A 27,735-nucleotide genomic window follows, 5' to 3' on the forward strand; every position below is an offset into this window, starting at 1 on the left:
AGAACTGGAGAGAGAGAGAGAGCGATAGAGAGAGAGACGGAGATTATCACACCTCGCTTCATTACTCATTAAACACACAGGAATGTGCCGTCTCTGTGTCCGGCTGGATGGAGCGAGACTTAACAGGATACTTTAAAGAATGTAATTCACTTACATTACTGCTGTAATTTGCTGTGCTAAACTACACAATACACAATATTTGTTAGCTTTTGACAACAAACAACATTACTACAGATTCTGTTTACATGTGATTAACCACCAGTGTTTATTCTCTTTCGTTCACATACGTCCAAGTGGCATTAATAATTCATTTTGCAGGGTGAAGTGGGCTCGCTCCTCCTCCCTGCACGTGCCTTAATAAAACATTATCCTCAATGACCCCGGGGTTTTATGAATGGGCAGCGGGGAGCTCTGTCATTGGCTGGGGGGATGGCCAATCAGGGAGGAGCACTGGCAACAGAGGTGGGAGTGGATGAATGGAGAGTCAGACATTTTTAGAGGTCAGGGCCGTGTGTGTGTGTGCATGCGTGTGCATGCGTGTGCGTGTGTGTGTGTACATTTGTGTGTGTACATTTGTGTGTGTACATTTGTGTGTGTGAGTGTGTGTGTGAGACCTACTTGGTTTATTGTAGGCATCTATACATAGCTGTGGGAAACACCGGACAGACAATTGGCCTGGTTTAAAATTAGCAGTCAGGGCCACCTGCCTGTTCCTCAACAAAGGCGGAAACGAGGAAGCGCGGGGCGGAGATGGAGGGAACAGGAAGGGGGGGTGGGGGAAAGGAGGGATGAGAAGGGGGGGGAGATGGGGCATTGATCCCTCTGCTGGTTTAACTCCTTCTCTCCTTCTTCTTTTTTCTGTGTGTGTACCTCCCTCGACACAGGGAGACATTGTTGGGCCGACTGGATCTGGGTTTGAAGGTGGGGGGTTGGTGGTCCCGGGCCAAGCAGAGTTCACATACCTCTCTGCTGGAGCCCGGCCAGATTTCACACACCGTATAAGTGGGAAACAGGAGCGGGGGGGGGGGGGGAGTTAAAGGGCCCTCTGCGATTGGAGCCAATGAAACACCTTGTGAGACAACGTGATATCTTTAGAATAAAAGAGCCACCTGCAACCCCATACCCCCCCCCCCCCCCCATCCGCTACATACAACACCAATGTCACCATATTTCACAACTCACGTTTCCTGCCTTCGCCCGACAGGAAGTCTTCTTCTTCTTAACTTACACGCATGTTAACGCCGGCACCTCGTTTCCTAGAATCCACACCCACCACACAAGTTTTTTCTTCCTGTGAAGAAGGGAAACGTCTTCTAAAAAAGCAATATGAACAGCGAGTAGTTACTTCACGGCCCCCAGAGGACTCCGTTCTTATTGCTTCTTTAAAATGCGTTCGAATATTATATCTGAAAATGTCTGATGCTTAATTTCCCTTGGACCCAAACTCAGTCGTCTTGTTCTCTGTCTGCACTCTGATATAAACAAAATGAGACTCACAAGGGTTTTTCTTTTCCTTTCCAGTGTTCCTGTTTGGACACGACACTCCAGTGAAGGTGTTGGACTGTCCTCCTTGGACAATCTGTGTAGCTCGACTCCGACGACGGCCATCTTGGCTCCAGCGAGGGATCAGAGCGACAGAACAGCGCTGAAAGGCAAAGAGGGAGATTCATTTTTAATTCTCCCCCACATGCACCTCAACCGTTTTTTCCATATTTGTTTTAGAGATGCTCTGATTCATGAAGCTGCTTAAAATCCAGGTAATAAGCCCCCAAATGGTTTTGATCAAATCAAAACAATGGACCACAAAGATGGACGACACGTCTCCACTTCCTCCTGGATACGAACGCTGCCATCTTGCGTAAAGTCTGCTCAGTAGCATTCGGGGGGAAGGAGGCGTGGTAGCTCCACTAATTGCATAAATTAATCAATTAAAATCAAACTTCACATGTGATGTATAATTTGACTTTTTAGCTTTCATCCATGTCTCATCCACTAGCATGGAGGAGGTGAGGATTGTGAGATATACTGCAGCCAACCAGCAGGTGGCGATTGAGATGTTTTGGCTTCACTTTTGGGGAGCGGTCATGTCGTCCATCTTTGATGTACGATCAATGGGAGAAACACGCTTGATACTAGAAAACAGAAAAGAGTCAAACAACTTTTTCCAAATTGCTAAAATATTAATGGGTAAACTTGAAAAAGTTGCCTTATCTTCCCTTAATCGTTTTATTTATAAGTGTTTCTGATGCAACGTCGCTATTATTCAAGGACTTTCTTTAAAAACGTTTGTTTTACACACATCCTACCCCAGGAAACACACCTGTGGTGGCCGCAGCATGTGAACATCAGGCGGCACCATCCTGGCTCCAGGTGGCGCTGCAGAGCTGTGGGGGGGGGCGCCCAGCGGTTGCTCAGTAGTCAGTGTAGATCCTGTGGGGCTGGCAGCAGCTACATCTGGCTACTGGGTCTCCGCTGGCAGCCACGTCACTCAGGATACACAGTGAAGACACAATTGATGTGATGTTGTCGTTTGGACGTCAGGATTATTACAAAATAAAAGTGAAAATGAAGAGAAACTGTATAAGTTCTGAACCTGGCATACAGTGTAGGATTCTGTGTGTCAGTCTACAGCTACATTGTCTGCTGGGTTTCAGGCCTGTACTCACACGCCTCCATTTGTATTATTCTAAATAACCACATGTACAGTGTGGGTGTGAATGACGACATTGAACCAATGACAAATGGATAATTTGACAACTTTGTGTTTATTGACTCATCATAAAACATTCTTCAAACAATAAAACAATTTTAAATGTCCGTTTCTGTACAATGCTTGCTAAGCAATTTTATTTATATATAGAAAATGTAAGAGGAGTCGTGTTAAAATGACAAAACTCCTTCAAATTTAATGGCAGGTACTCTGGGAAAAAAATAACAGCATTCCATCGACAATTTTTTTTTCCAAGCAATAAATATGTATTTATAAATAGTGTAAATTTACATCAAGATTAGAAACAACAAAACAAAAACAAAATCACAAATTAAACTTTATTCCATAAGTCTATGTGCAACCCATTTTCTTTGTGACTTGGCTAGTAAGTTGTTTTTTTTCTAGTTATTTCCTTTTTTTTACCTAAGAAACAAACAAAACGTAGTCTTGAAAAGAACAAGACAGAGATAAAACATAAAAGCTGTATAAAAAAAATTAAAAAAGGAAGAAAGAGAAAGAAAAGAGAGAAATCACCTAAACTCTTCACATTACACATTTTTTTGGGGAGATTTTGCTGTCTCTGAATTACCATCTATACCATAGAAAAAGACCAGTTCGGCTAGTGCTCCTTAGGAGGGAAGAAACAAAGAGAATTCAGGGGAAATCTATAAATCAAATCCAACATTTCATCCTGTTACCAGAATGGAAAAAGAGAGAAAGAGAAGGAGGGAGAAAGGTTGTCAAGTCAGTAGTCTTTTATGGGTGGTGTTGCCAGTTGTGTCAGTGAACAAGTATCTACAAAACATTTTTATCACGCCTTAAAGAATCCCGACCCCCCCCTGTTCCCAACCGTTTTTGATTAAGTCCTCCAGTAAAACAGGGCAGAACCATTGTCATTAGAGGGGGCAGGCGGGGAGGGGGAGACAAGTCCTGTTTAGCGAGCTCGGCGGCGCCCCCCTCTGGAAGGGCCGGGCCCCAGCACTTCGAAAAACAGGTTGCATAGACAGACACACTCAGCCTCCAGCCGTCGCTATGGAGACCAGCCATATGGGAAGGGCGGTGGGGGGGGCGGGGGGGGCGGGGGGGAGACGGCCTTGGCTTTCCTGAATATCAGAAATGGTCCGTGTATGAAGATGTTTGTTTTGTTCCATTTTTTTGTTTTTTTATTCGTTTATTTATTGAACACAAGTTCCTGTGCATGGGCGTCGCGGCTCCGCAGCAGAAGAAGAAAGAGGCGTCGCCTAATGTCAAGATGAAGATGAATGAAGAGGAGGGGCCTGGGCGGGAAAATGATACGAGAATTAGTCATTGAATGCATCACAGGCCTCTGGGGTCAACAGGTCAAGTACCACAGACACAAAATAAGACCTAGGTCATTTAGCATGTTGAAGTTGCACTGCAGATATATTTGGCTTTATATGTATAAAAAACTACTGTCACTGGATGCTTGATTATCAATAAAGCACCTAACACCTTTCTTTAAACTATTTATTGTACTTAAATTGAATATTAACCACTCAACAAACTTTTTTATTATATATAAACATCCCTGACTCTTTGTTTGGGGCGTAAGCTAAAAGCATATATAGGAAACCATGTGCCAATAGAGTCCGACCAATATGGATTTTTGGGAGCGATGAGATATGAGGGAGTAAAAGAAAATTGATTGATGCAGATATTTCAGCCAAAATAAATATATTATAAAAAATTGGCAATGATTCCTCAGGAGAAGGTTTGATAGTTTCCAGTTAAACCATAAATTTATATCAAATAACTATGAATCAACATAAAACACAAATAAAACTAAATATATAGAAACTGGAATAAGAAAATATATTTTTTTCACATAAAATGTAAACATGAATGCCCATCATTGTTCTGTCAAAGAGGTGAAAAGCTCATATTCACAGACATATTGGTCGGGCTTCAATTTCCACCTCTAAGATAACATGAATGGGACTGAAATGAAAAGACCACGAGCACTGGTAAAAGTTTGTGCTGTCAAAGTTAGACAAGTTCAGAAAGCTCTGTTCTCGTTCCCGTACTCTGAGAGAAGTCCAGCTCTCCTTCACTCTGCCGAGCGACTTACTAATGTGAACTGGTCGTAGACCTGCATCAGGTCGTCCATCCTGTGCATCTCCAGCACCACAAAGTCGTCCAGTGTCGCGCTGCCCTTCCTGGCGCAGTCCTGGCAGTGGACCACGTGCTGCTTCTTGGAGAGGAGCTCGCGGCGCACAAACAGCAGGTCGAACACCTCCACCTGCAAAGAATGCACACGCTTCATTTAGTGAAAAACAGACGCCGCATCGTTCCTTTTGCCTGAGAAGTGTGCGTGAGGATGAACAGCAGGCACGGACTGCACAGGATGATGTCATGCACAGACAGATCCTGGAGCTGCTGCACAGACAGTGAGTAATGGAACGATTGCTACGACACAATAACAGCAGATGTTACACGGAGACGTTTCTGCTCGACAGCTGAGAGCCCTGCACTCAAATCTAAAACCATTAGCAAAATAAATTCGGCCCTCGGTGCAATGTAACTGAAGCAAGCAAACGTTCATTGTGTTGTTCGGGATGTGAGCGGGAGCTAGCCCATGGCGAGACAATCAAATAAAAAACCCAGAGTATGAGCGATGTGAGATCCTGTTTGAATTTGCACACTGAAGGGTTCTGGGTGCGCTCCACTGACCTCGCAGATGGTGCAGTAGTGAGCCGGTTCGTCCCTGGTCCTCGACTTCAGGACGGTCTCCTTGCCCGTCGTCACCAAAGCTTCCTTCACGCTCTGGCACTGCTTCAGCGTCCGCAGCAAGCAGTACCTGCCGTGAGAACACACAGAGACACCTGGTTAGAAAAAGACCGGACAATTCAAACTATCGCAACAGTGCTAGATGTGACGGATCCCGTGACTCACTTGATCATCTCAAACAGCTTGTGGTCGGACACTTTGATGTTGCGAGCCATGTTCCAGGAGAGGTGCACCATGGGAACCATCGACTTGACGCTCTGGAGCTTGTTCCACTCGTATCGCTCCACCGCCAGCTTGTACTGGTGAGCTGAAAACACAGAGAAAGTTACCACCAGAAACTGGGACGCACCGATTCATATGGAAACTTTTAAATATCACAGGGAAGGTCACAACATGAGTGATAGCTCCTGGTTGGTGGATAAAGATAGAAACTTTCCCACTGGTGTATTACCAGGTGTTCCTTCTCTAGTCTTAAAATCCTAAAAGATTGTCTACGTGTGTCCTGTATCTGCAGCATTAACAGATATCCCATGATTCAATGCGCGTACCCGTGAGAGGTCCCACGTTCCATGCAATGTTGTTGCACCAGCCGATGGCCTGCACCCAGTGCACGGTGCCTGTGTTGAGCCACACCAGGTCGCCCGGCCGCTGGATGAACCGGTACACGGGCACGTCGGCCTCGTACAGGTCCTCCAGGTTGGGCCACCACGAGCCCATCAGGAAGTTGATGTTGTTCCTGCAGGTGAGGGGGAGAGAGAGAATTGTGATGGATGCATGAAAGAAAGAGGAGAAAGGAGAAAGAAAGGAGAGAAGATCATCTTACTTTTCACAGAAGTTGCTCATCACTCCCCAGTAAGGCTCGGGCACAGCGAACCACTCACAGTCTCCGGGTCCGATGTTGATGTTGACGGCACAGAAGTTGTTGTGCTCCTGGTGACCTGGAGGGACAAACATGGAAACTCCTCACTGAGTGAACCTGCACATCAAAACTGACTGAAGCAATAACCCTCCGAAGAAATAAGCACTGACCTGCTATCCTGCTCCCGGGGACCTTCATGTAGAGCTGAACCGTGTTCATGCCCAGGATGGTGTGACCCACGTGGCTCAGCAGGTTCCCGGCGGATACGACCCGAGCGAAGGCCGGGAGTTTACTGAGCTCCTGCAGCTGCTGCTTCCACCTGGGAGAGAACGAAGATGAGGAGATTGTGAATTCAGGCTTTTAATCGTAAAACGATCAGTGTGAAGAGCAGGAGGAAATCCACACTCACTTCCTTTCGTCCGACACATCGATGTTGGTTCCGAACTTGATGTGCTTTAAGGGTCCTCTTCTTTTGCGTGCAACACTGTTGATACACAGGAATAGAAAATTAGCCACAGTTTAGTCTGGTCAGCCTCAAGAAAAGGGGGACGTAGCAGAAGCTGTTCAGAGAAAAGGTGCCAAACATTATGACATAGCGTCTGAACTGTAATTACTAGGGTGGAGGCTCACATGCTGGATATTGTCTTGCTTTTAAAACCATTCCACGAACAATTCAGCCAAACCAAACCAAAGTAAATACTGGCGCAAATAAAACATTTAAAAGTCTGGAGCTTTCGAAAGGAGAAAACAAAACGTGACGTACCTCTCTGCTGATGCTGGCTCTGCGTCCGACGGCTCTTTCAGTGCCTTCTTCTCATTCTCCTCCTGAAAACAGACAGGAAGAGTTTCATCAGATTTCCGTCGGTCTCTCTGATCTGACTCTAAATATGTCTCTTTTAAGTGAACTCCAGGGGACGTAGTTGAAAGCGAAACTCACCCGCAGGGATTCCTGGAAGGAAGCAGCCTGATACTGGGCGTATTTGGCGATAGTGGTGTGGGCGCGGGCGCTTTCGCAGCGCCACATTTTCTTTGTGCCGGCCGGGTCCCAGTTCTCGTCGGCGGGCTGCGAGAGCTGAGTCCAGACCTCCACCAGGTGCTCGGGGTTGGCCTCCACCAGCGTCTTTGTGGAGAACAGACCCAGGTCTGCAGGGAAATGGCAGAGAAGACTTTGTTAACATCATTTAAATCACGAAATATGATGTTTAATCAGCGCTTCATTTTATAAACAGTGAATTTACCCAGTTTGAGAGCTCCAGCCAGTCCTCTGATGACGGTGACGGGGTTGGAGGGGTTTGTGCAGAACTGGTGCAGAGGGGGGAAGAAAGCATCCCTCTTGTTCTCCAGCTGGTCAGGCAGAAAACAGACAGTTAACATACATACAGCCTACATGCATCTTAAGAGCACTTTGGTCCGTCCCCTGGGTCCTACTCACATAGATGCTGGGTGTGGGGGGGTTGAGCTTGTCTTTGGGCAGGACTGGCGAGGGCGGAGGGGGCAGTCGGGGCGGGGGGCACTTGTCGAGGAGGATGCTGCTGTTGGAGAGACCGTTCTTCCCCAGGTTTCTGCACAGAGAGGAGGTTTTCAGACGTGGCAGGAAAACACTACATCAGAAAAATAATTAGACTCGACTCACACCTCAGAACTCATGTATTTAATCTGTATTTACTGTATGTGCAGAGTGTAAATGTCACGTGTAACTAATCAAATGTTAAACTGCAAACAAACGGAACTGAAACCATTTAAATGTGTTGGGAATAATATCTGCATGGCAACAGGACTGTCCAGTCGCCTTCAGTGTTGTTTACAGTTACATAATATTTTTTCCACCGTTCCTGCAGTTACACCATTAATCCACTGGGAGGAGATCTCTTCAAAAGGAAAAGAAAAGCACATGTCCTCATTTGCACCGACTGTAAATACAAGTCGGTGCCACACTCAGCTTCATGTCCAAATCATTTTGGAAAACATGGAAGAAACACATCACACAAGGCTGCATTCTCTTTTTGTATTTATGGTAAAAACAGCATTAATGGGAACTTAAATTTACTGTATTCAAATGTTGTGAGGCTTCATGATAATAAGAACAGATCCATGCATCCATTACTAATGATGACGACCAGTATCAAATCAATACTTTCCTCTGGATTCAACACAACAGCATCGTCAAGCCAGAGCATGAGAGAGCATCTGCAGGAAGCTAAACGGTAAAGAGGTGGAGAGTCTCACCTGCAGGCCTTCAGCACGTCTGTGGAGCTGGGGTAGATGGAGACTGAAGACGACGACGACGAGCTGTGTCCATGTGGGGGCGTAGCTTTAAGACCCGTGACGGCAGGCGGCTCGGCCTTCTGCGGGCTCTGGGAGTCCTCAGAGATTCCCCCTTTGCCGTTACCATTCACGGCCGGTGCAGCAGATGTGGTGGTGGTGGTGGTGGTGGTGGTAGTGGCGGCAGGACTGTGGACGCCAGTTTGGGTGTGTTCTGAGGATTTGGGCGAGGGCGTGGCCGTGGACATGGCGGAGATGGGCGAGGAGGCGGCCGAGCTGCCCTGAGCGTGGGGGGTGGAGGGCAGGACAGCCGGGTGGATGTTGTTGACCTTCTTGTGGGGGTCGGGCGTGGCGGATGCGGCGGATACAGTCCCTTCTGACGATCCCTCGCCCCCATCAGGTCCCTTCCCCCCCGCCAGCAGGGCAGAAAGTCTAAGATTGTCTGCGCTAAGGCTCGGCTTCTCGCCACCTTCTGCCACCTTGCCGCCATCCCCCAAGTGGACATGATTGGCGAGGCCGTCTGCCGGTGCCTTTTTGCCATCAGCCGACGGCAGCGGCGATGGCGTCTTGCCCTCTGCGCCCCCGTTGCCGAGGGACGCGGTCGCGGTGGCGAGGGCGGCTGTGGTGTTGCTATCTTTGGTAGCGGACGCACCGGGTGCTGCTCCACCTGAGGTAGAGGAGTGCGGGAGGGAGGGAGGGGATGGGAGGTGGTTGTGAGGCTGCTGCCGTGGCGATGGGGCGTTAGTGGAATGTCCAACCTGATTGTTGGGGTGCACAGGGGCGGTGGAGTTGGGGGTCTGCGAGTGAGAGGGGGCCCCGTCACTGTTGGAGCCCATCGCATGTGGAATAGACCCTCTCTGAAGCCCCTGGAGGAAGAAGACAGCAACTGTTCAGACTGGCAGTAAAACATAGAGCTGGGGCAACGTGTCGTTAATAAAGCTGCAAACATATTGACAATAATTTGGCAGGTTTACACCTAGAGACTATTATAACCAGGAGCATAACGTACGGGTTGTGGACTCCACCCTTTGTTCCATTTCTATTTTTAAATCTGTTACGGGCATAGTCTGCGTCAGAGATTGAGGATGTGGTGGCGTGGCTCACCTGAGAGGAGTTTAGGTGCAGGGCCTGGTGCGGCGCGGCGTCCTGTGTTTGCGTGCTTGTGCAGGTGTGAGGTAGCAGTGTTGGGTCGCCGCTGCCGGCAGGTTGCAGGTAAGGCACGTCTCCGTTGGGCCCCGTGTCCGTCGGCCCTGGCTGATTATTACTACTACTGTTACTACTCTTACTGTTGTCGCCCACGTGGAGGGAGTCCGAGGGTCCTTGCGTCCCGGGGCCCATGGGCCCGTTGGCCAGCAGCTGCGGCGGGCACAGGGGCCGATGGGGTCCCAGGTGGGGCCGGAGGCTGGGGTTGGGGGAGGGGAGGGAGTTGGAGGTGGGGCCGTTGGGGAGAGAGGGACGCACCGGACCTCCTGAGGCGTTCTGTCTCATCTGCAAAAGAAAACACAACGTTACTTATTATGTTTGAGTAAAACTGGCTGAAGAACCTGAAGGGTGAGCTCGGATCAGACGAACACACCTTTAATTGAGTCACCGGTCATCGTCTGAACTTTGTTATTTACACATTACGTGCCCACGCATGACTGAGTCACATCCTAAAACGACGGTCAGTGTTTACATTCCTCAGAATTAGTGACTGTCATTATTCTAACAATCCGGGATGAGCCTTTAGCTTTTTTTGGAATCATGACCTGTGTGCCAGGGCATTACGTTTTCCCTACTATAGGCATTTGACCTTTATGCCTACTCATATCTTCATTTTTGACATAGTAAACAGATACATTTGTGTGTGTCTTCTACGAACATGGCAAAAAATAAAGTTCGTATGGGTTATTTGTTTTTTGACTCAAGTCTGACATGTGTGTCGGTTGTTTACCTGGTGCTGGTGCTGCTGCATCAAGGCGAGCTGAGCCTCCAGCTGCTCCAACATTTGAATCTGCGGTGGCTTCAAGCTGGCGCTGTTACTCCGCAACTGCTCCAGCACCTGAAGGTCAGACGGGGACAAACCCCCTCACATTAGCTCATGCAAGGAGTGGAAAATGGATGCGGCCTCGGCTAAGACGACTTTAAATACAATAATAGAAAAACACTAAGTTGCAAACCTGTAATTTCTGTGGGGAGAGGTACCAGTTGGGAACTGGCTGTGCTGGATTACTGGCCCATACTTCACCCTGGAGATAGAAAAGGTAGTTTAGGTTGAATCGAGGACACAGGCTTTCATGCATGGGTGTAACTTTGCATATTATGAGAGTTAAAGATAACAAGATTTACCTTCGAAGGGCTGGAGGCCCTCCTCCTCTTGGCTGGGCAGGACTGGTCCTCCACTTGGCCCAGCGTGCCCAGGTGAGGGGGCAGAGACTGACCCGAGCCCCCTCCCTCTGCACTGTGATTGGGCTTACAAGCCTGGAGGGAAAGGGGTGGCGGAGGCGCAGGCAAAATGGGAAACAAAAGGAGGATATAAAGGCCACAGAAACCAGGAGGATGGATGGATTAGAGATAAAAGGAAATTGGGTGTGGAATTAATGAAAAAATAAGATGCAGGGAGGATGGGGGGAGGGGGGGAAAGCAATATTGCATTGTTTTTTTATCAAGGAGTAAAGCGGCAAAAGGGGGGGGGGAAGAGGTGCAAAAAAAAAGCAGGGAATGGAGAAAGAGGAAGAGAGAAAAAAAAGGAGAGAGCGATATTGTCATTGTGTGCTGGCGCATAAACAAACAAGCAGGACATGTGGAGCAAAACATTCCTGCGTATCTGAAGGTGTTGCTTCATGGGGCAGGGACAGCCCCGGGGGATTGCTCCTGTTAAAGAGGAATGCTGGTGGAAATTTACCACTAGCGCTTCTCATCAACACCCGCAGCGCTCAGTCGTCACAGCGACTCTTCACAGGAAATCTGTGCTTTTCATTTTCAGAGAGCGTGAAGGAGAGTTGCAGCCGTTGGAGCAAAACTCCCACTTTTGTTTTTTTAAACCAAAGGATTTACAACACGCTCCTCACACTGCAGAGCCTTACCGTGACCTCGGAGGGAGTCCATGAGCCAGATGTGACTGAAATTTAGTTGCACAAAAAGTTTCGGATTTTCTCTTTTTCGGAACAAGAATGTCGGAAAATATGTCTTGAATTGGAAAAACAAAAAAATGCAATAATCGGCAGGTGCTTTCTTAAACATGAAGTCAAATTTTCACATCTGTCACATCTGACCCATTTAAAATCCATCCATCTGTTAACCTCCCGACTCCATTCACACTGGAATAGGTCTCACAGTGAATTGACTCTCACCAAGTCAAAGCTGCTACAAGTCCACATATTCCAATGCCCACGGGTCAATAGCACAACAATGATCACGCACACACACATTGGACACAACAGAACCACTCGCATCTACTGTATGATGAGCGTGGATGAATGAAGTGGTGATGGGGGGACACTAGGGGGCGTTGCTGAGGGGCGTTGTGAGCAGCTGTGCGACATCTAAGGTCAACTACTGAAGAGGAAGGGGGGAGGGGAGGGGAGGAAGATGGGACAGAGCCAGTGGGAAGCCTGGGCACACGCTACGCCAGCACGACCTCACCAATCACACCGGGGCACGGGTCAAAAGCCACGAGTGGAAAAAAAAGAAAACGGGCCCAAAACGTTGCAGAGAAATAGAAAAAACGGCCACTTGACTTTGAATTAAAGCACTTTAATCTCTTCACAAAGGCAATTTCTCCCAAAGCCGATTAAGAGCAAAACAGTGTGGCCCAGGTTCAACAAGTTCGCCTCCTAAAAGTGGGATTTATCCGTGAACTGCAGGGGGCGTAATCCTGAATACCACACTGGATTATAAACAGGATTGATTGAAGGAGAAATTGAATGTGGGGGTGGGAGGGAAACCAGCAGAATTTGTTTTTTGCGTGATGGGTGAAGCCGAGTGACTGGTGCGCTGAGGAGAAGAGAGGGGAGGGTGGGGGGGCTGCAGGGATGGATAACACTTGGCCGGTCACGCCTCCGAGTTTCAAAAGCGGACGCCTTAAAGCTGCCACGGACGAATTGCGGTCGCCAATTGAAACAGAAACTGAGCGGTGACGGTGATGTCAGCGTTCATAATGCGGTTGTGAGCCGTTTTTCTCTGTGCACGTTCTTTAGACATGTGTGGGAGGTGGCGTGGCGCTCAAGTGTTACCCGTGCGTATGTGCAACAGTGCATGCTCTCGTGTTTGACCTGCAGGTATGTCTGTGTGTACATTACGATTATGTGTCTCGAGTGTGCACTCGGTCAAAGGGAGGGAGGGAGGGATGGGAGAGGAAAGGGTTGGGTGAGGGAGGGGGGGGAGGTGTAGGTTTGCTCTATCTGGTCTCTCACCTGCTGTGGTACACTGCTCAGGCCTCCCTGCCTGGAGGTTAGCTCGGCTGGGATTGGCAGACTCCATGCCTCCTCAATAAGAGGGAGCATTTTACTTTTACCCTGTAGGCTACTGAGCTGGGGGTTACTCAACTGAGCCTAGGGGAATGGAGAACGACGTGAAAAAACAAAAAAAATAATAAAACACAAGGCTTTTCTTTAAAAAAAATAAAGGAAAAAGGAAACGATGACCTCAAAACAAGGAAATGATCAGCAATGGTAAAAAGGTAGAGGTTACAACACAAGTGAGGCTGCGATGTGTAAACTTGTGCCCTGGCTGGCTGATTATACCTGTGTCATGTACAGCATCCACCACACAAGGTGGATTTGCTAACCTGGATGACATTCAGCAACAAGTAAGATACCAAACACAGTAAGAGCTTCATTAAAACAAGCAGGTGAGCTTGTCTTAATGCCACCAGCTTGTTTTAACCTAATAACTGGTGGAAATGCAACATTCCTTCATGCATATGTAAAGGAAAAATGACATAGTTTGGACAAAAATAGAGATGAGTAAATTAACACATGAGGTATGGGGATTATTTGAACCCCGGGTTGTTAATCTGATAAATAAATTACCACTATTATTCCCCAAGAGGGCAACACAAGACTTGACAGTTAAGGATGTGAGATAATAAAGCCCAGGGGGAAAAAAATATAGAAATGCCACCAGACACCTCCTGGATTTTGAGCCATGAAATCAATTTGATTTCAGCTCCCTGGATGATTCAATAAGATGTGGACTCATTCAGCCGAGTTGTGGCCTGACGGGGGATGTTAACAAAGAACAGGAGAAAGGCCGGAGGGTGCAATGGTGGAAATGACATTCTTTCCTCCCTACGCTGGTGGAAGTGGAGATTTGGGGGTTTAGGAAGGTTCAGGAAAGGAAGCGGAGGAAGCCAGCGCCTGCTTTCGGTGACTTTTTATGATGGTTGTGTTATTAAGTCAGTGGTCAGTCGTCGTTTCTATCTGCATTTTGTGGCATTCGCTGCTTATCGTCCACACAATCTACATAAGAAATCGCAAGGGAATTTAGGGGGGGAAGAATAATGGATGTCCCGAAGTGATCAAGGTTGTTTTTTTTTCACTTTCAGCCAGCAGCAGTTGAAATGAATGATACGACAGAGTGCATCAGTCAACACCGAGCGGAGCGGCGTTAAAATCCACTGATGCTCATCTCTCGACACTTTCACATAAAATAAGTGATTATGAAGAATAGTATAAGAAACCTGTTTTAAAGGTTTTACTGCCTCAGGCCATATAAATCAACGTCGCTACTTTCAATTAACGATATCTACGCTGCCGGTTTGTGTAGAGAGCAAAGTGACGACAGCCATTTTGGTTAAAAACAAAGTCACTTTGCATCCATTTCAGCCAACTTTTGCCATCTGTACAATTCTGTTACTGGTAGACAAGTGCATCTCAGCTTCATCTATGGGATTATCAGACTGCAGCTGCATCCAAACAGCCGCCTCCTGATGTAAATCCCTCTCTCCACCCACCTGCAGGCATTTGATGCGTTGGGTTAGCGCGGTGGTGTTGGTGCAGCCCTTGCTGCGTGTGGCGTTGATGTAGCACTTGATGGCATCGTGCGGCTGGTTGCAGGACTCGTACAGCGTGCCCAGGTCCATCCAGGCGGCGGCGTGGCTGTGGTCCAGCTGCACGGCGCAGATGTATGCCTGGAGGGCGTCCATGGGCTGGTTCTGCTGCTGGTACAACACCCTGAGGAGGGGGGGGTGTGGGTGTGGGAGGGAAATGTAAGAGAAGGGTGGGGGGGGAGACAATCGGGAGGAGGAGCAATGGGAAAAAAGATTGAAACAGGAGAAATTGGGAGATTGGAGGTAGGTTGAATGGACAGATTGAAAAGAAAAATGTGAGGATTTAGGTCATTTCAAAATATCCATTGAGTTGACGAGTCCAGCCTAAATGATGCTTACCCTATAGAGCACCAGGTGTCGGCACTGGCCTCGGTTTTGTCTATGGATTGCCGATAGGAGATGAAGGCGTCCTGGACCTTCCCAATACTAGAGTAGCACCTGCAGGAGACACGGGCGGTGAGGTGTCTATAATATACTAAAGAAAGCTCTTTTTTTCTATTTCTGTCAGATAAATGACGAAGACGTTTGAATATTAACGCGCATGTTTTTCGCGACGTACCTGCCAAGGAAGTACCAGGACTGTCCAGAGTTGGGATCGGCCTCCAGAGATTTCTGCAGACACTGGATGGCATAGCTGTCCCTGGTGGACCTTTCCCCGAGCTGCTCCACCGTGTGATGCATCCAGCCTAGGAAATGTCAAATGAAGCAGTCGCTTTAAGACAAAGGGGAGTTTTCAAGACTTAAATCCAAAAATGAAAACCTACAAACTAAAATAACACAATGCAACAACAAACTTGACAGGAAAAAAGAAAGTTTCCCAAAAGGATCTGCATAAAGGCTGTTTTTCAAATGAACACCGAGCAATTGTGTTTGCCGAGCTACCGCCAACTTACCAAGCTGCTGCAGGGTAGTGGCCTTCACCTGTGCAGGAAGATCCTCCGTTTGCAGGAGGCTCTCGTAGGCCTCCTTTGCAGCCCGGTATCTCTTCTGGACGTGGGGGAATAGAGAGGGATGGAAGAGGGGATGTTAAAAGGAAAAGGAGTAGGTTTAGCAGAAAGGGGGGGGGGGGGGGGGGGGGAAAGAGGGGAGAAAACACAAATTAGAAAAGGGGTAAAGTTGTTTAAACCATCAACAATTCATATTCAGGCCATCCCAACGATGTAGTTTTGGGTTTAATTATCTGCTGCTCGGTAGCTCTGTAAGCCTGAGACTTCCAGTGCAGTGTTATGATTTTTTTTCTTGAAACAACAAGCGCGAGTCGTGAAGCGCCCCTACTCCCAAGGCTGCTGAGCGCTACTGTACCTCTCCACTGAAACCGAAATAAAGCGAGAGCGACCACCAGCATACAAAAGAGTGGGGGGGAGACAGACTTTCTTGTTTCCGTGGCAACCCCGTGGATCGGCTGAGAGTAATCTCCTATCGCCCCCCCGCACACCACCCACTCATGCAAGCACCCCGCTCCCTCCTCAGTTTGTCACCACCAGGTTCGAGACACATATAAAAACAAGGCTATCCCCAGAATCCGTGGACCCTGTGATTTAAGAGTGCTGGTTGGGCTACGAGGCACAAGCTCGGCGCTGGACAATAAATCAGCATGCAGCACTTCACGCTCACAGTTACAAGTGACAGAAATAAAACCAACGACTTGTGTCCTTGGGAGCAAACGCAACTGAGGGAAGGTTAAAGAAAAGAGCAAGCACTTACCTGAATCTCATACAAATGAGCAATGTGGAACTGGACTGTGAAAGACAAGAAGTGGAAACATGTTAGTTAAGGTATTTCAGCTTTCACGAAAAAAGGTTTCCCCCACCCCAAGTCTTTGTAAAGTAATGCTGCCTCTTTAGTAAATAGGCGTCGGAAACCCGAGGTCTCCCTGTCCACGTTAAGTGTAACAGACCAGATAGAGGTAGCTGTGCTCCTGGCAGCACCTTCCTTTGTCTGGAGCGCTGCAGTGTCTGATCTAAGCTGCTTGAGTGACTCTCAGCAGATTGAGAGAGAGAGAGAGAGAGAGAGAGAGAGAGAGAGAGAGAGAGAGAGAAAAAGGGAGAGGAGGGAGAGAGAGGTGGAGAAGAAAGACAGGGGCTGCCCTTCCTAAGTGTGTGTGTGTGTGTGTGTGTGTGTGTGTGTTAGAGAGAACAGGAATGAGGAGTGGGGGGGGACAGTGAGGCAAAGGCAAACAGCAAGAGGCTGGGCGAAAAAAATGGATATTGCTGTCGCCAAGGTAACAGGTACCGTGGCGGGAGAGATGAGAAGGCGGCGGCGTATCAAATGATACCAGACTGAACCGCGGCAGCTGGACATGATCTCAGGCCCGGGACACGCGGTTTTTATTTCATTATGTTTTTTTCCCGGCTTACAGTTCCAAGATTAAAGATATAAAATAGATATACACAGAAGTCAAAATAATACAAACAGCGCAAGATCCATATCTCCGACACTGTCCCCATGAATCATCACGGATTTAAAGATTGTCTCAAAAACCGTTAGTGTTGACAATCTGTATATATTTCTACCTGTGTGGAGACTCAACCTCCAACCTGATGCAACTCCACATGTAAACAATGCTATATAACGGTCCTTTGAAGGTCATTCAGGACAGCAGCAGTCATCTAACGACGCGACTTTGCCCAAATTTGTTCCCTCTTTTAAGATGAAAACGTTCAAACCCGCAAATCATAGAAAAAGACCGTAAACACTCAATAAAACATTAAAAATAGCAGCCGCTTCTGTTTCCGCATTAAATTATACCCTTCCCATCATTGACAACTACTTATGTTGCTGCACGGCTGCCACTGGCTCACCACATGCTGTGCATTGGTAAATCAATGAACATTTCTTTAAACTTTGGCCACATTTATTTAAAAGGAAAGTCTGGTCCCACAGGTTTACAAATGCATCAAGGACTGGACCACGACCTTTCTTCACAACCTGCAGATGGTCCAGGTCCATATTAAATTTGTGTGCAAGAATGCGGTTGAACTCAATTAAAAGCAGAAGAAAAGTCAATAAAAAGCAAATGCCCAACGTTCTCCATTCCCATCCTTTCCCTGTAGGCAAAGGGATCTACCATGCCATCAGTGTTTTCCATTAATTACTCAGACTGTAGCCGCCCGACATAGTATAATTAGTTCTGCCACGGTTTAATAATGAACTAAAAAGGTTCTTTTACACACTCATAATAAAATAAGGTTGGCAGCTTTGGCTTTTTTCCGAGGTTGATTCATTGTTGAGCCGTGCAGCGCTTGTTGCCTCGTGTCTCCATCAAACAGTCCTGCTCCTAGCAGAGCTGTAATTCTCCCCAAAATCTTTCCAGTGGAATTAAAATTCCAGGCTCCGGTGCGCGTACGCCACTGGTGCGGCATCGACGTTGAATATTGTAGCTGCACTTAAGTACAACGGTGTTGAGCTCGCGGAGGGAAACAACGCGCCACATCTACGATAGTGAGAACAAACAGATCACCTCTGGCCACTAGCTCACTCACATCCAGCTGTGTGTCAGAGACAGAAGGCCAATAGTCACAATGATCATCATCAGATTCGTAGCTTGATATAAAACTGACATCTTTCGTACGTACCATCAAAGAAATATCACAATAAATAAGGTAATGTATATGTAATGCAAAAAAACATACTAATCATATTTTTCTACATATTTTATTAAAAGTCTAAGTCATAAATATACACATACAAAACAAATGTAGGGCTTACTTTCAGCTTTGGACAAAGTGCAGGGGTTGGAGTCAATCAAAGCCAGCTGAAAATGCTGCCAGAGAAAATGGGTAGAAATCAGTAATAAGCATAATTCTGGGTCATCATCACAATGGGAGCGGCATTCCTTCTCTGCTCGGCTCCACTCGCTGCCCCACAGGAAGACAGAGCTTTTATTCTGAAGCCCCCTTGGGATACCGCAACATTTAGACAATGAATGTTCAAGATTTAAAAATGGGTTCAATGAGTATTGTTCTTAATGCTCGTTGGAGAATGTGTGTTTATAGGAGCTCATTTGAAGATACGTTGGGTGTGACCAACCTTTAGGCTTGACTCGTAGTCTGTGTTGACTTTGAACATGAGACCCAGCCGAAGGTGGATCTCCTTGGCCCGGGAAAACCCTGGGTCTATGTACAGCACCTCCTGGAATGCTTTGATCGCCCTGCAGGAGGCATGAAGAAGGGATGAAGAGGAGGAGGAAGGAGGGAATTAAAAAAGGTAATCATAGGACAAGAAGACAAACAGTAGGACTTGGTTGCTCCAGTTGAATTTGTTCCCTTGTTTCTGGTGGAGGAACCAAACAATAGGTGTGCACACAACCAGGGCTGCAGCACATTCTGCTGGTCAGACGGTCGGCGCTCATTCAAGTCACGCTGCGTGTCCGCCATCTTGAACTGAATACTAAAGATGTTCAGTGACAGAGAGAAGCCCATTTCTTATAAGCTTGTCTCAGTCGTCGAAATCAACTAAATCTTGATTTTCTAAATGCTACAAGAAAAAAAATGTAATATGTATGGATGAAAATGTTCCTCCTTACACTGTTCAAGTGTCCAGAGGTTCACGCTGACTGATTGTTAGTCACACAGATTATTGTTATTTCAGCCGGAGCGCAGTCCTCCTCTCTGGTTGTGGTGTTACCATGGAAACTACATACTGTAGGACAGCTTCTGTCAATTGTTTTTTTCAGCTCATGGCAACACATGCATTTACACACAATGTACATCTGGACAAGACATCGCTCTTAAACGGACTCGAGTTGCCACTATGTGTAGTTTGCCTTCTGCAAGGTTTAATTATGTATTTAGTAACAGATTCATCTTTACAATTTGCATAAAAAAGGCTGTTGACATTAATGTATGCTCCACCCTAAATTACCTACGACTCCTCTGGCGAGAACGTTTTTTATTCAAATGAAATAAAAAAAAGGGAAGTTGGTACTCACCACTGAAAGGCATTATAGTGGAAGTAGACCATTCCCAGGCCATACAGAAAGGCAGCATTCTGGGTGAGGTGGGATAAAGGTGCAAGGTTATTAATATATGACATAAAAACAGATTAGATCCACGATGCTCAAGTAATATAACTAAACTGAACCTAAAAATGGTAAAAGTATAAATTATATATATTTTATTGTTCAATTAAATTTCTTGAAAAGGCGGCAAATGATTCCCACTGCAAAAAAAGTACATTTCCAGCCCCTCTGTATAAACCCAAAACCACCGATTCAACCTTCAGCCCATCATCATGTGTTTCATACTCCAATTGTCCTTGTAAACATGATACATACATATTTATTTACTTATACCAATAATGAGAAATCAATCTCACCGCAAAGTGTCACGTTACCGGGAAAAAGTTCAAAATGACTCGGACATGAAACCCAAAACCGAAAGAACGTGTGGGAGAGAGAGCAAAACTGTATGTGTGTGTGTGTGTAAATGAGAGGGTGAGAGACGTGTGCATCTTACCTTCCAGTAGTCTGACTGTAAACTGTAGTACCTCTGGTATGCCGATAATGCTGCAATTAAATGAGGAGAGGGGTAGGCTGAGAATTAAGGCAAACTAGGAAACGATTGTTAGCAGTCAGCGTCTACGTCGAACTGTAATGGAGCCAGCGCCAGGTTGGCAGACGCTTTTGCTGCTTATGCATGGAAAAATTAGCTATTAGATGCACGTAAAATAAATTAAGTTTGAATGAAAGTCAAAATGAAAGTTAAAATCTCAGATTAGATGCTCAGAAATCTGTTCAAACACGCAACACGCGAGCACCGGAGGATGAGACAAACCACTGAAGAGGAAATCACTCACCTTTCGGATAATCCTCCAAGAGGAGGTTGAAGTGGCCGAGCTGGCAGAAAACCTCCGGCTCCACTTTCCCCTCGGCCTTAAGGATGAGCGAATCGTAGCAGCGGACAGCCTGAAACGGACAGAACGGGTCAGACGTGCATGGCGCTGGAGAGGAAAAGCATGTCAACATCCACGCCTCTGTTATGCAAAAACAAGGAGCACGTGGTGGAGAAAGCGAGGGAGGAAAATCACAGAGGGGAACGTCGCACAGAAACTTTTCAAAGTCACAGCACGGCTGACGTCAGCTTCCTAACTCTGGGCCAAGTGGACTCAAATTCTGTTCAGCAGATAAATATCATGCCCCGACTTACTGGAATGAAGTCTGTTGCAGATAAGGCGGCTTGAGGCCTTTTTATTTTTAAACTTCTTATATTACAGATTTTCCTGTGCTGATAAAAAGAGGAACAACAGCAGCTGGAGACTTTGGACGCTCCAAGATCTATGCAGTAAAGCAGTGTTTTACAAATTAACTAAGAGCAGAGCTGCTATACGTGGTGCACACACATTGCTGTTTTTCTCCACCATCTAATCCGAGTGCATTCTCCAAGCCTCCACGGAGAGACTTGCATCATCATTTATCACCAATGACAGAGCAGAGAAGTTATTGCAATGTCATTAAGCCTGAGGGGAAATTTGTTCTGTACATTTGATCACTGCATGGGAACAGGAACAGCTCCAGTGCAGCGCCTGGGGAACATTCCCCCATTTCATGTCCGTTACACAAAAATTCAAAAGCAGAGATCTCAAGTCTCAAACACGATATTCTTACTTTGGGAATTCACTTTGAGTTAAAGCAGGTAATCAGCAGAGACATCCCTGGTGTAGGACCACACACATGTTGAGTACCGATCATGATGTTTAAGCAGGTTTTATAGCATCAAATTACTACATCTCCAACCAAGCAGGATTCACCCTGTGTACTCTACTTCCTATTAAACCATCAACCAAGAACATCGATTTGAAGAAAGTGCACTAAACCAGCTCAATTTCTTGTTGGTGCCAGGGACCTTGCCAGTTAACATAGTAGCATTATATATTTTTTGTTAAAATGCCTATGTGCCATAAGGTGATGGAAGGATGACTAGATGGCTACATGCTGTTTTCTAGTTATGCGGTGAAAATGAGACGCCGTCGACAGCCTGAGCTCACAGTAGCAGACCCGAGCTGTGAAATGAACCCAACCATATTGTCCACATCCTTTCCCCTCCCAAGGCAAAACCACACAAGAGTGAGCTCCCTGGCACACGACGAGTATCTGGTGCCACGCTGAGATCGCATCAAAGATAACTCAGCTGGTCTCCCAGTGCCGGGCGCCATTCAAAGCCAAGGAGAAGTGTAAAAAAAAAGTTGTTCTCATGGTAGATGGACACACACAAAGGCCGACTGTTGGTCCTTGGTGGCTGGTGCCGTCTCATCATCTATGATAGAGACAAGTTGTTCCTCTTCAGACATGAGGATGTAGAATCTGCACTCGGACACAGATGTTCACTCAGCCCCACAAGCAAGTGGCCGACAGCCGTCCTCATTCATGAGCGCAGAACCACTTCACTCAGTGGCAGCAGTTTGTGTATTAAGAAGTGGTTAAAAGAAGTCTCTCAGTAACAACAGTGTTGGCTTTTGATTTACAGGAGAGCGTCAGAGTTTTACTGTCGTTTTCCCTCTTCCCCATAAAGATGTGTCGTACGTGATTAGTTCCTATCTAGCCTTTATCACTTTCATTCCATTCCTCTGGAAGGCGCACCATCTCATTACTGAAGAGACCACATTAGATACGGCTCCATGAAATCCCTGTTTACTTTCTGTATTTCGCTGCTGTGCCAGAGAGCAGTGATCGCGCTGGGCAAAGGGTTTCAACGAAGGGCCAATCGGCTAAAGACGTTTTATTCTCAGCGTAAAACCTGCAACGTGTGGATGAAGTATTCTGCTGCACGTGGACACAAATGTATGTGGAGGAAGTTCAACGGCCAAATCTCAAGGGAAAGCACTGAGATCACAGATACAAGTCACCACACACGGGTCAATCAGGGTAAAATAAGATATCAAAGTTATTTTGGGCTGATTATCTGACGAGGTGAGAAAAACTCCAGTAAGTCACTATTGATGATCGTCTGTGATGAAGAATAAACTTAAATTGGAAATAATATCACTCCGAATTAATGGACACACCAACAACATGAGAATGCCAAACTGACGGGTGATAATATGCCCTTACCTTAGTAAATGCATTATCTTAACCATGCATTCACACATACCATGATGCAGCTGTATCTAGTTCTTGTCTTGGCTAACACTTCCAGCCATTTCTACACTACCTTGAAAGAGGATGTCTACTAAACATTGTGTCACAAGCGTCTTCTGTGTGAAAACCGGCTCGCCCTTTCAGACACAGACTAAAACAAACAATGTTAACACTATTGTTATCAGCAATTACACCACATCTAATACGAGTCGGGAACTGGGTCAAACACAATAACGTATTACACGAGAATGTGAAAACGTTGGGGAGAATCAGTCCACGCTGCAAAGATAGGTAGCGTTGGTGATGAGACAACAAGTGCCTTAACAACTGTTTAATATATATAATGGATTTTTGTGATGATGTACTTTTATTATTTGAATATGTTATTCACAGAGTTAATCCTACACTACCGTTAATAGCTGCAACACGCAGTAATGATGCTCAACGAGGACGCCTACCAATAAAGTCTGTGACTGCTGTTCCAGTTTTGACATTTTATTTCGAGATTGATAAAAGTCACTGCAGGTCAGTGACATGTTGACCATCATCCAATCAGCTGCTTAGTTTGCAGACAGCGTCATTAACCTATCCAAACATTTGAAATCACTCAGATCAAACACAACAGGATTATCACTCAACAGTAGGCGGTGTGGATACTGCTGTGGTGCTGTCGGATCTATTAGCTTTCATGCACCAGGCATGTGTGTGAGCCCTGACTGATTTAAAACCAGGTGTGTGCTCATTCTACAACATAGTACAAATAAATAGACAATGACACATCCAGCAACATTATGCATTTAAATCCTCTGCCCTGGGTGCATGCCTATGAGTCAACCGGCATGCTAAGTGGCTGTTTGCAAATATTATTACTTAAGATAAACTGTATTAAACCCTGCGGGAAAACACGTCCTCTGCAAAACCACCTCTCTTAACTATTTCTGCACAGAGGTCGGCCGCAGCACAGTGCACAGCCAGTGCCTCCATCAAGGGCAATGCACGTACAGTCCTAACTACCGTGCATGTCTTTAAGCACTGCCTTCCCAGCCGGGAGGAAACACGTGCCAACTTCCGGCTGCAGGGAGGATTCAAACCCAGAGATTCCTGCTGCAACTGTCGCAGAAACGTTATCAACAATGCTGACACACCTTGATAATCAAACTCGAGAGGACACCCACGTTCAGAGCTTATCTTCCGCCGGAGTTGTTCTAAGTTTACGTCACTGCAATCTAGTCACTGGTGATGATACAGTGACCCAGTTCTGTCAGCGATGTTGATCCCAGCGTTAGCTGCATCTACACAGAGCAACAGTGAGGAGACGCGACCACTGAGAACAGGGCAGTGACTCAAAACTAACGAGCGACGAGCAGAAAGAAAAACAGTAAATGCATTAAACCATTTTAAGTGATAAAATGAGGAATTTGACAAATTCAGACAGATAATTAATTTAACTTGTTTTTAAACAACTCAGCAGATTCAATACAAATCTTTCCCTGATGCAGAATGGGGGAGACAGGGATTGAACCGCCGACCTTCCGGGTAGTGGTTGACCTGCTCTACCCTCTGAGCCACAGCTGACCCAAAGAAGCAAACCAAAGCTTATACAGAGCAAACAATCAATTATGATCACTGAGTAGGAATTTTGTCATGATGACGTCCAGAATCTGCATCATATAGTGAAATAATGTTTTCACTTTTGCAACCAATGCCATTAGAGGCACTTTCTTCAGCTTATTTAGATGAACCATCATTTATCATCGTATGGCATAAATGATGTCATTATGAAAGCAGGAAAATATGTAGCATTTCCTGGTTGCCCATGCAGAGTGTGCCCCATCTCTCTGATGCTTTTTTATTGTTTTCACAGCCCAAGAAACTATTAAGAGTCAATGTCTCCCAAATGCATTATGTGTGTCAAAGAGAAACTCACACACTAATATATTTGTCCAAAGCTATTGTCTTAACCACCAGCATTTTCCACAATGTGAAATACTTTGTTTTCTGTCATTTGATAGTCTTTTATCAGTGCTGTTGTGATGCAAGTTTCCTACTTTCCTGCTGCTTGCAATTGATCAGACATATTTTCATTCAGTCTTTAAACCAGTGTCCTGATTATTGCGATGCAAAGGTCCATCATTGTGGCTCAGGGGGGTAAAGCAGCTTGTCCACTAACCAGAGGGTTAATGGTTCAAACCCGGTCTCCCCTGATCTGTGTGCTAACAGACACTTGACTCCAAATTACCCCCGGAGGGTTTAAAATCTCTTAAATCTGTGTTTACTTCGCTGTGTGTGTCACTTTGAGCTGTAACAACACATTACTTACTCAACTGTTGTTATATCTACTTTATATACAAAGTTATAACACAGTCCGGAAAACACTGCGTTCTGTTTGCATCCGTCAACATTTGCTGACGTACTTGAGTTGTTTAGGGTCAGCCCTGTGCAGATGACTGCAACATTTCCCCCTCACAGGATGGGGTTTGGTATGACCGTGCGCGGTGGAAAAACGGAGCACACAGACATGCTGAGACTGATGTTATGGTGTAGACCTGGGTTAGCTATTACCAAGGTGAACAAGTGCGGGAATATGACAGGAAAACGTGACAATGACAAACCATAACAACCACAGCCATCGGCAACACATCCATTGCATAAGGCACAGAATAACACACTAAGGGGGAGCAGGTTTTTTTGAATAGATCACACAGGCTACGACACAAAACACACCTTTAAAATACAACCAGGCATTTTCAAGATGGATGGTGAGTACTTGAGCACAATTGCTAAGCAAAGCATTTAAAAACTAGTTAAAAAAAACATTGCATCAGTGCTGTTTGCACATACAAATATAATTAGAAGCAATGCACGTTGATAAGCTGGCTCCGCTTTGAAATTAGGAAGTGCACAGTTTAGTTGAAGCCTGCAAGTGTCGTACACCAGTGCTCTTTTCTGCTGCTCCTGTGCAGCTAAGGCCCAGACGAGGAGCTGCACTTCCTGGGTGTCCCACACCACCTAGCGAGCGGAGCCGTGGCTGATCCCCCCCTCAAAACCTCCAGCTGTCAAGAGCACCATCGAGATAAATCCCCCACAAGTGGGGCTTTTGCTCTTTGTTAGCCCGGCTCTGCGATGACCACAGGTAGAACTGTTTAACACGTAGGGAGCACATGCAGACGCAAATGACGACTGTAAACAAAGGATACTGACGCCACCTTAGTGCGTGAGGGGATCATTTGTGGGGCATTGAAACAACACTTCAGCGACACACACGCGCGACCAGGAGTGGCGTGTTCACATCAAATCGGGGCTACTGCCATCGGTGTCACTCCGCCGTGTCCCGCCATCTTGGACAGGCAGCCAGCCATTAACGTTACTTGTAACGTTTGTCAACTCGTTCAACACAGACTCCGGATCGACCCCGGGTACAGTGGATCAATGCAGTGTCACGAAAACAACACTAAACACAATGCAACACAACACGGAGCAATGCAACAACACACGGGGTGTAGCTAACCTCGCGTAATCAGGGCTAAAGCTGCCTTTGGTGCACAGGGGAAGACGGCTGCTACGTTAACGTTACTTCCACATACGTTATGGCCCCTTAGGAATACATGCGTTTTAAATGTGACATGTGTGAGTGTAATAGCTGCTACACAACAACCCAATGGCAACGTAAAACTTTCAGAGTGCAGTGTTTGCAGCGATCGGTGTGCTACACAAAACCGTGACGACGTTGTGTTGTTGGTTGGTGCAACTGCAAGCACACATGGATACGTTGTGTGTAATAGCCAGCCAGCTAACAGGGGAGGGGGGGTAGCCTCGAGAATATTACGATATGTGGGTGCTAACAGGGTAACAGAAGGACAGGGGCATGGCTAGTTTGGCTAGCTGCAGGTGCAGGGTCGCCTATCATCGGATAAGATGCAGCTAACTAGCGAGCTAGCTCCCAGGCTAGCCGAGGGGCTAGCTGGCCTTGGTGTCTTTAGCGAGAGGGCCACTCGCGATCACACTGGCTCGCCGCTAAGAGAGCAAATTCCCCGCCGTGCATACGGGGGGAGGTTGGAGGAAGTGCGGGGGCAATCGGCATGTAAAACAACATCCAGTTAGATTTGCTACCTTCATCAACAGGGCCTTCGTTCTGGCGCCATCTTCATGAAGCTTCTGAAATCCAAACAGTGAGCTGCAAACAAGAAGACAACATAGGCGGCTCAGTATCAGTGGCAGAGGGGGTCGGGGACATTCTCGACATGCGACGGGCGCAAAACAATTTAATTTCACACGGAGCGCGCGTGTGAGTGCACGGCGCGACTTTCCCGACCTGTCGATCCCGGCCAAACTGTCCCTCTCCGGGGCTGTCAGTGTCGGGAAGTCCTCCTCTGTTTCACTCGCTTTTCCCGCCGCCATTTTCTTTCCCTCATCACCACCAGAAGAAGCCGAGCCGAGACTCCGGGCGGCAGCGCAGGCAGCGGCGGCGAGAGACACGCCGCACGACTGCATGGGAGATCGCGACGCGGCACAACGCGCGGCTCCGGCCGAATCAAATAGGAAAAACCGCGGGGAACAAAACGACGGAAAACTTTTCTCCCAGGATGAGAAGATGCGATTCGATGTAGTAAATCCTTTCGGGGGGACAGACGCGCTCTCCGGGTGGCTCCTCAAACGTCACATCGTTCATCACAAAGTGATCCTGCGCCGCAGTTTGAACGAAATAACTGCGCGCTAGTTCCCAGGCGTGAGTATTTCGCAATAAAAACGCGTTTCGGCCGCGAAGATAAAAGTTGTTATAATTGTGTCACCTAAGCGAACCCACGCGCCGCTGTGGCCACGCCCTCTCCCCCTCCTCGCCAATGGGAGCAGCCGCGTCCCACCACATGACTCCCCCTGCTATATCATTCTTTTATCTCAAATATTCACATTCTCCTCTGCAAAATAATTAATTTATCAACGTTGCGGTGACTTTAAAAACACTTTAAAAATCATCACGTGCACGAACCTGTGCGCGGGATGCGTGCAGCAAAGTGCTAAAGCATCCCCCCCCTCACGAAAGCATCATTACC

General features: G+C 46.7%; 1 protein-coding gene across 1 annotated transcript; it reads right to left on the reverse strand.

Annotated features, from left to right (window-relative positions):
- Positions 1-2,746: 2,746 nt before the first annotated feature.
- Positions 2,747-27,534, reverse strand: LOC128431192 (histone demethylase UTY). Its single transcript, XM_053417427.1, has 30 exons — positions 26,997-27,534; positions 26,795-26,858; positions 20,407-20,515; positions 20,067-20,116; positions 19,541-19,599; positions 18,640-18,760; positions 18,319-18,373; positions 16,315-16,349; positions 15,504-15,597; positions 15,170-15,296; positions 14,950-15,048; positions 14,515-14,734; positions 12,974-13,111; positions 10,908-11,039; positions 10,739-10,807; positions 10,513-10,620; positions 9,684-10,067; positions 8,544-9,445; positions 7,750-7,879; positions 7,556-7,661; positions 7,255-7,460; positions 7,081-7,142; positions 6,727-6,801; positions 6,488-6,636; positions 6,282-6,396; positions 6,007-6,194; positions 5,624-5,765; positions 5,402-5,528; positions 4,800-4,970; positions 2,747-3,987 (listed from the first exon to the last, which is right to left on the reverse strand). Exons 1-30 carry the CDS (start codon positions 27,173-27,175, stop codon positions 3,958-3,960), a joined length of 4,446 nt encoding a protein of 1,481 aa, XP_053273402.1. The 5' UTR covers positions 27,176-27,534; the 3' UTR covers positions 2,747-3,957.
- Between the last annotated feature and the right edge of the window lie 201 nt (positions 27,535-27,735).

The sequence above is a fragment of the Pleuronectes platessa genome, chromosome 24 (assembly GCF_947347685.1).
Source record: "Pleuronectes platessa chromosome 24, fPlePla1.1, whole genome shotgun sequence".
Lineage (NCBI taxonomy): Eukaryota > Metazoa > Chordata > Actinopteri > Pleuronectiformes > Pleuronectidae > Pleuronectes > Pleuronectes platessa.

What these genes read in the sequence shown, in the direction of transcription:
- LOC128431192 (XM_053417427.1), bottom strand. Translation starts at nt 27,175, where the DNA reads ATGCAGTCGTGCGGCGTGTCTCTCGCCGCCGCTGCCTGCGCTGCCGCC. An exon ending in CCCCGGGAGCAGGATAGCAG is followed by an intron (nt 6,397 to 6,487) that starts GTCAGTGCTTAT and finishes TTGTCCCTCCAG; the next exon opens with GTCACCAGGAGCACAACAAC. An exon ending in ACTACTGCACCATCTGCGAG is followed by an intron (nt 4,971 to 5,401) that starts GTCAGTGGAGCG and finishes CATTCTTTGCAG; the next exon opens with GTGGAGGTGTTCGACCTGCT.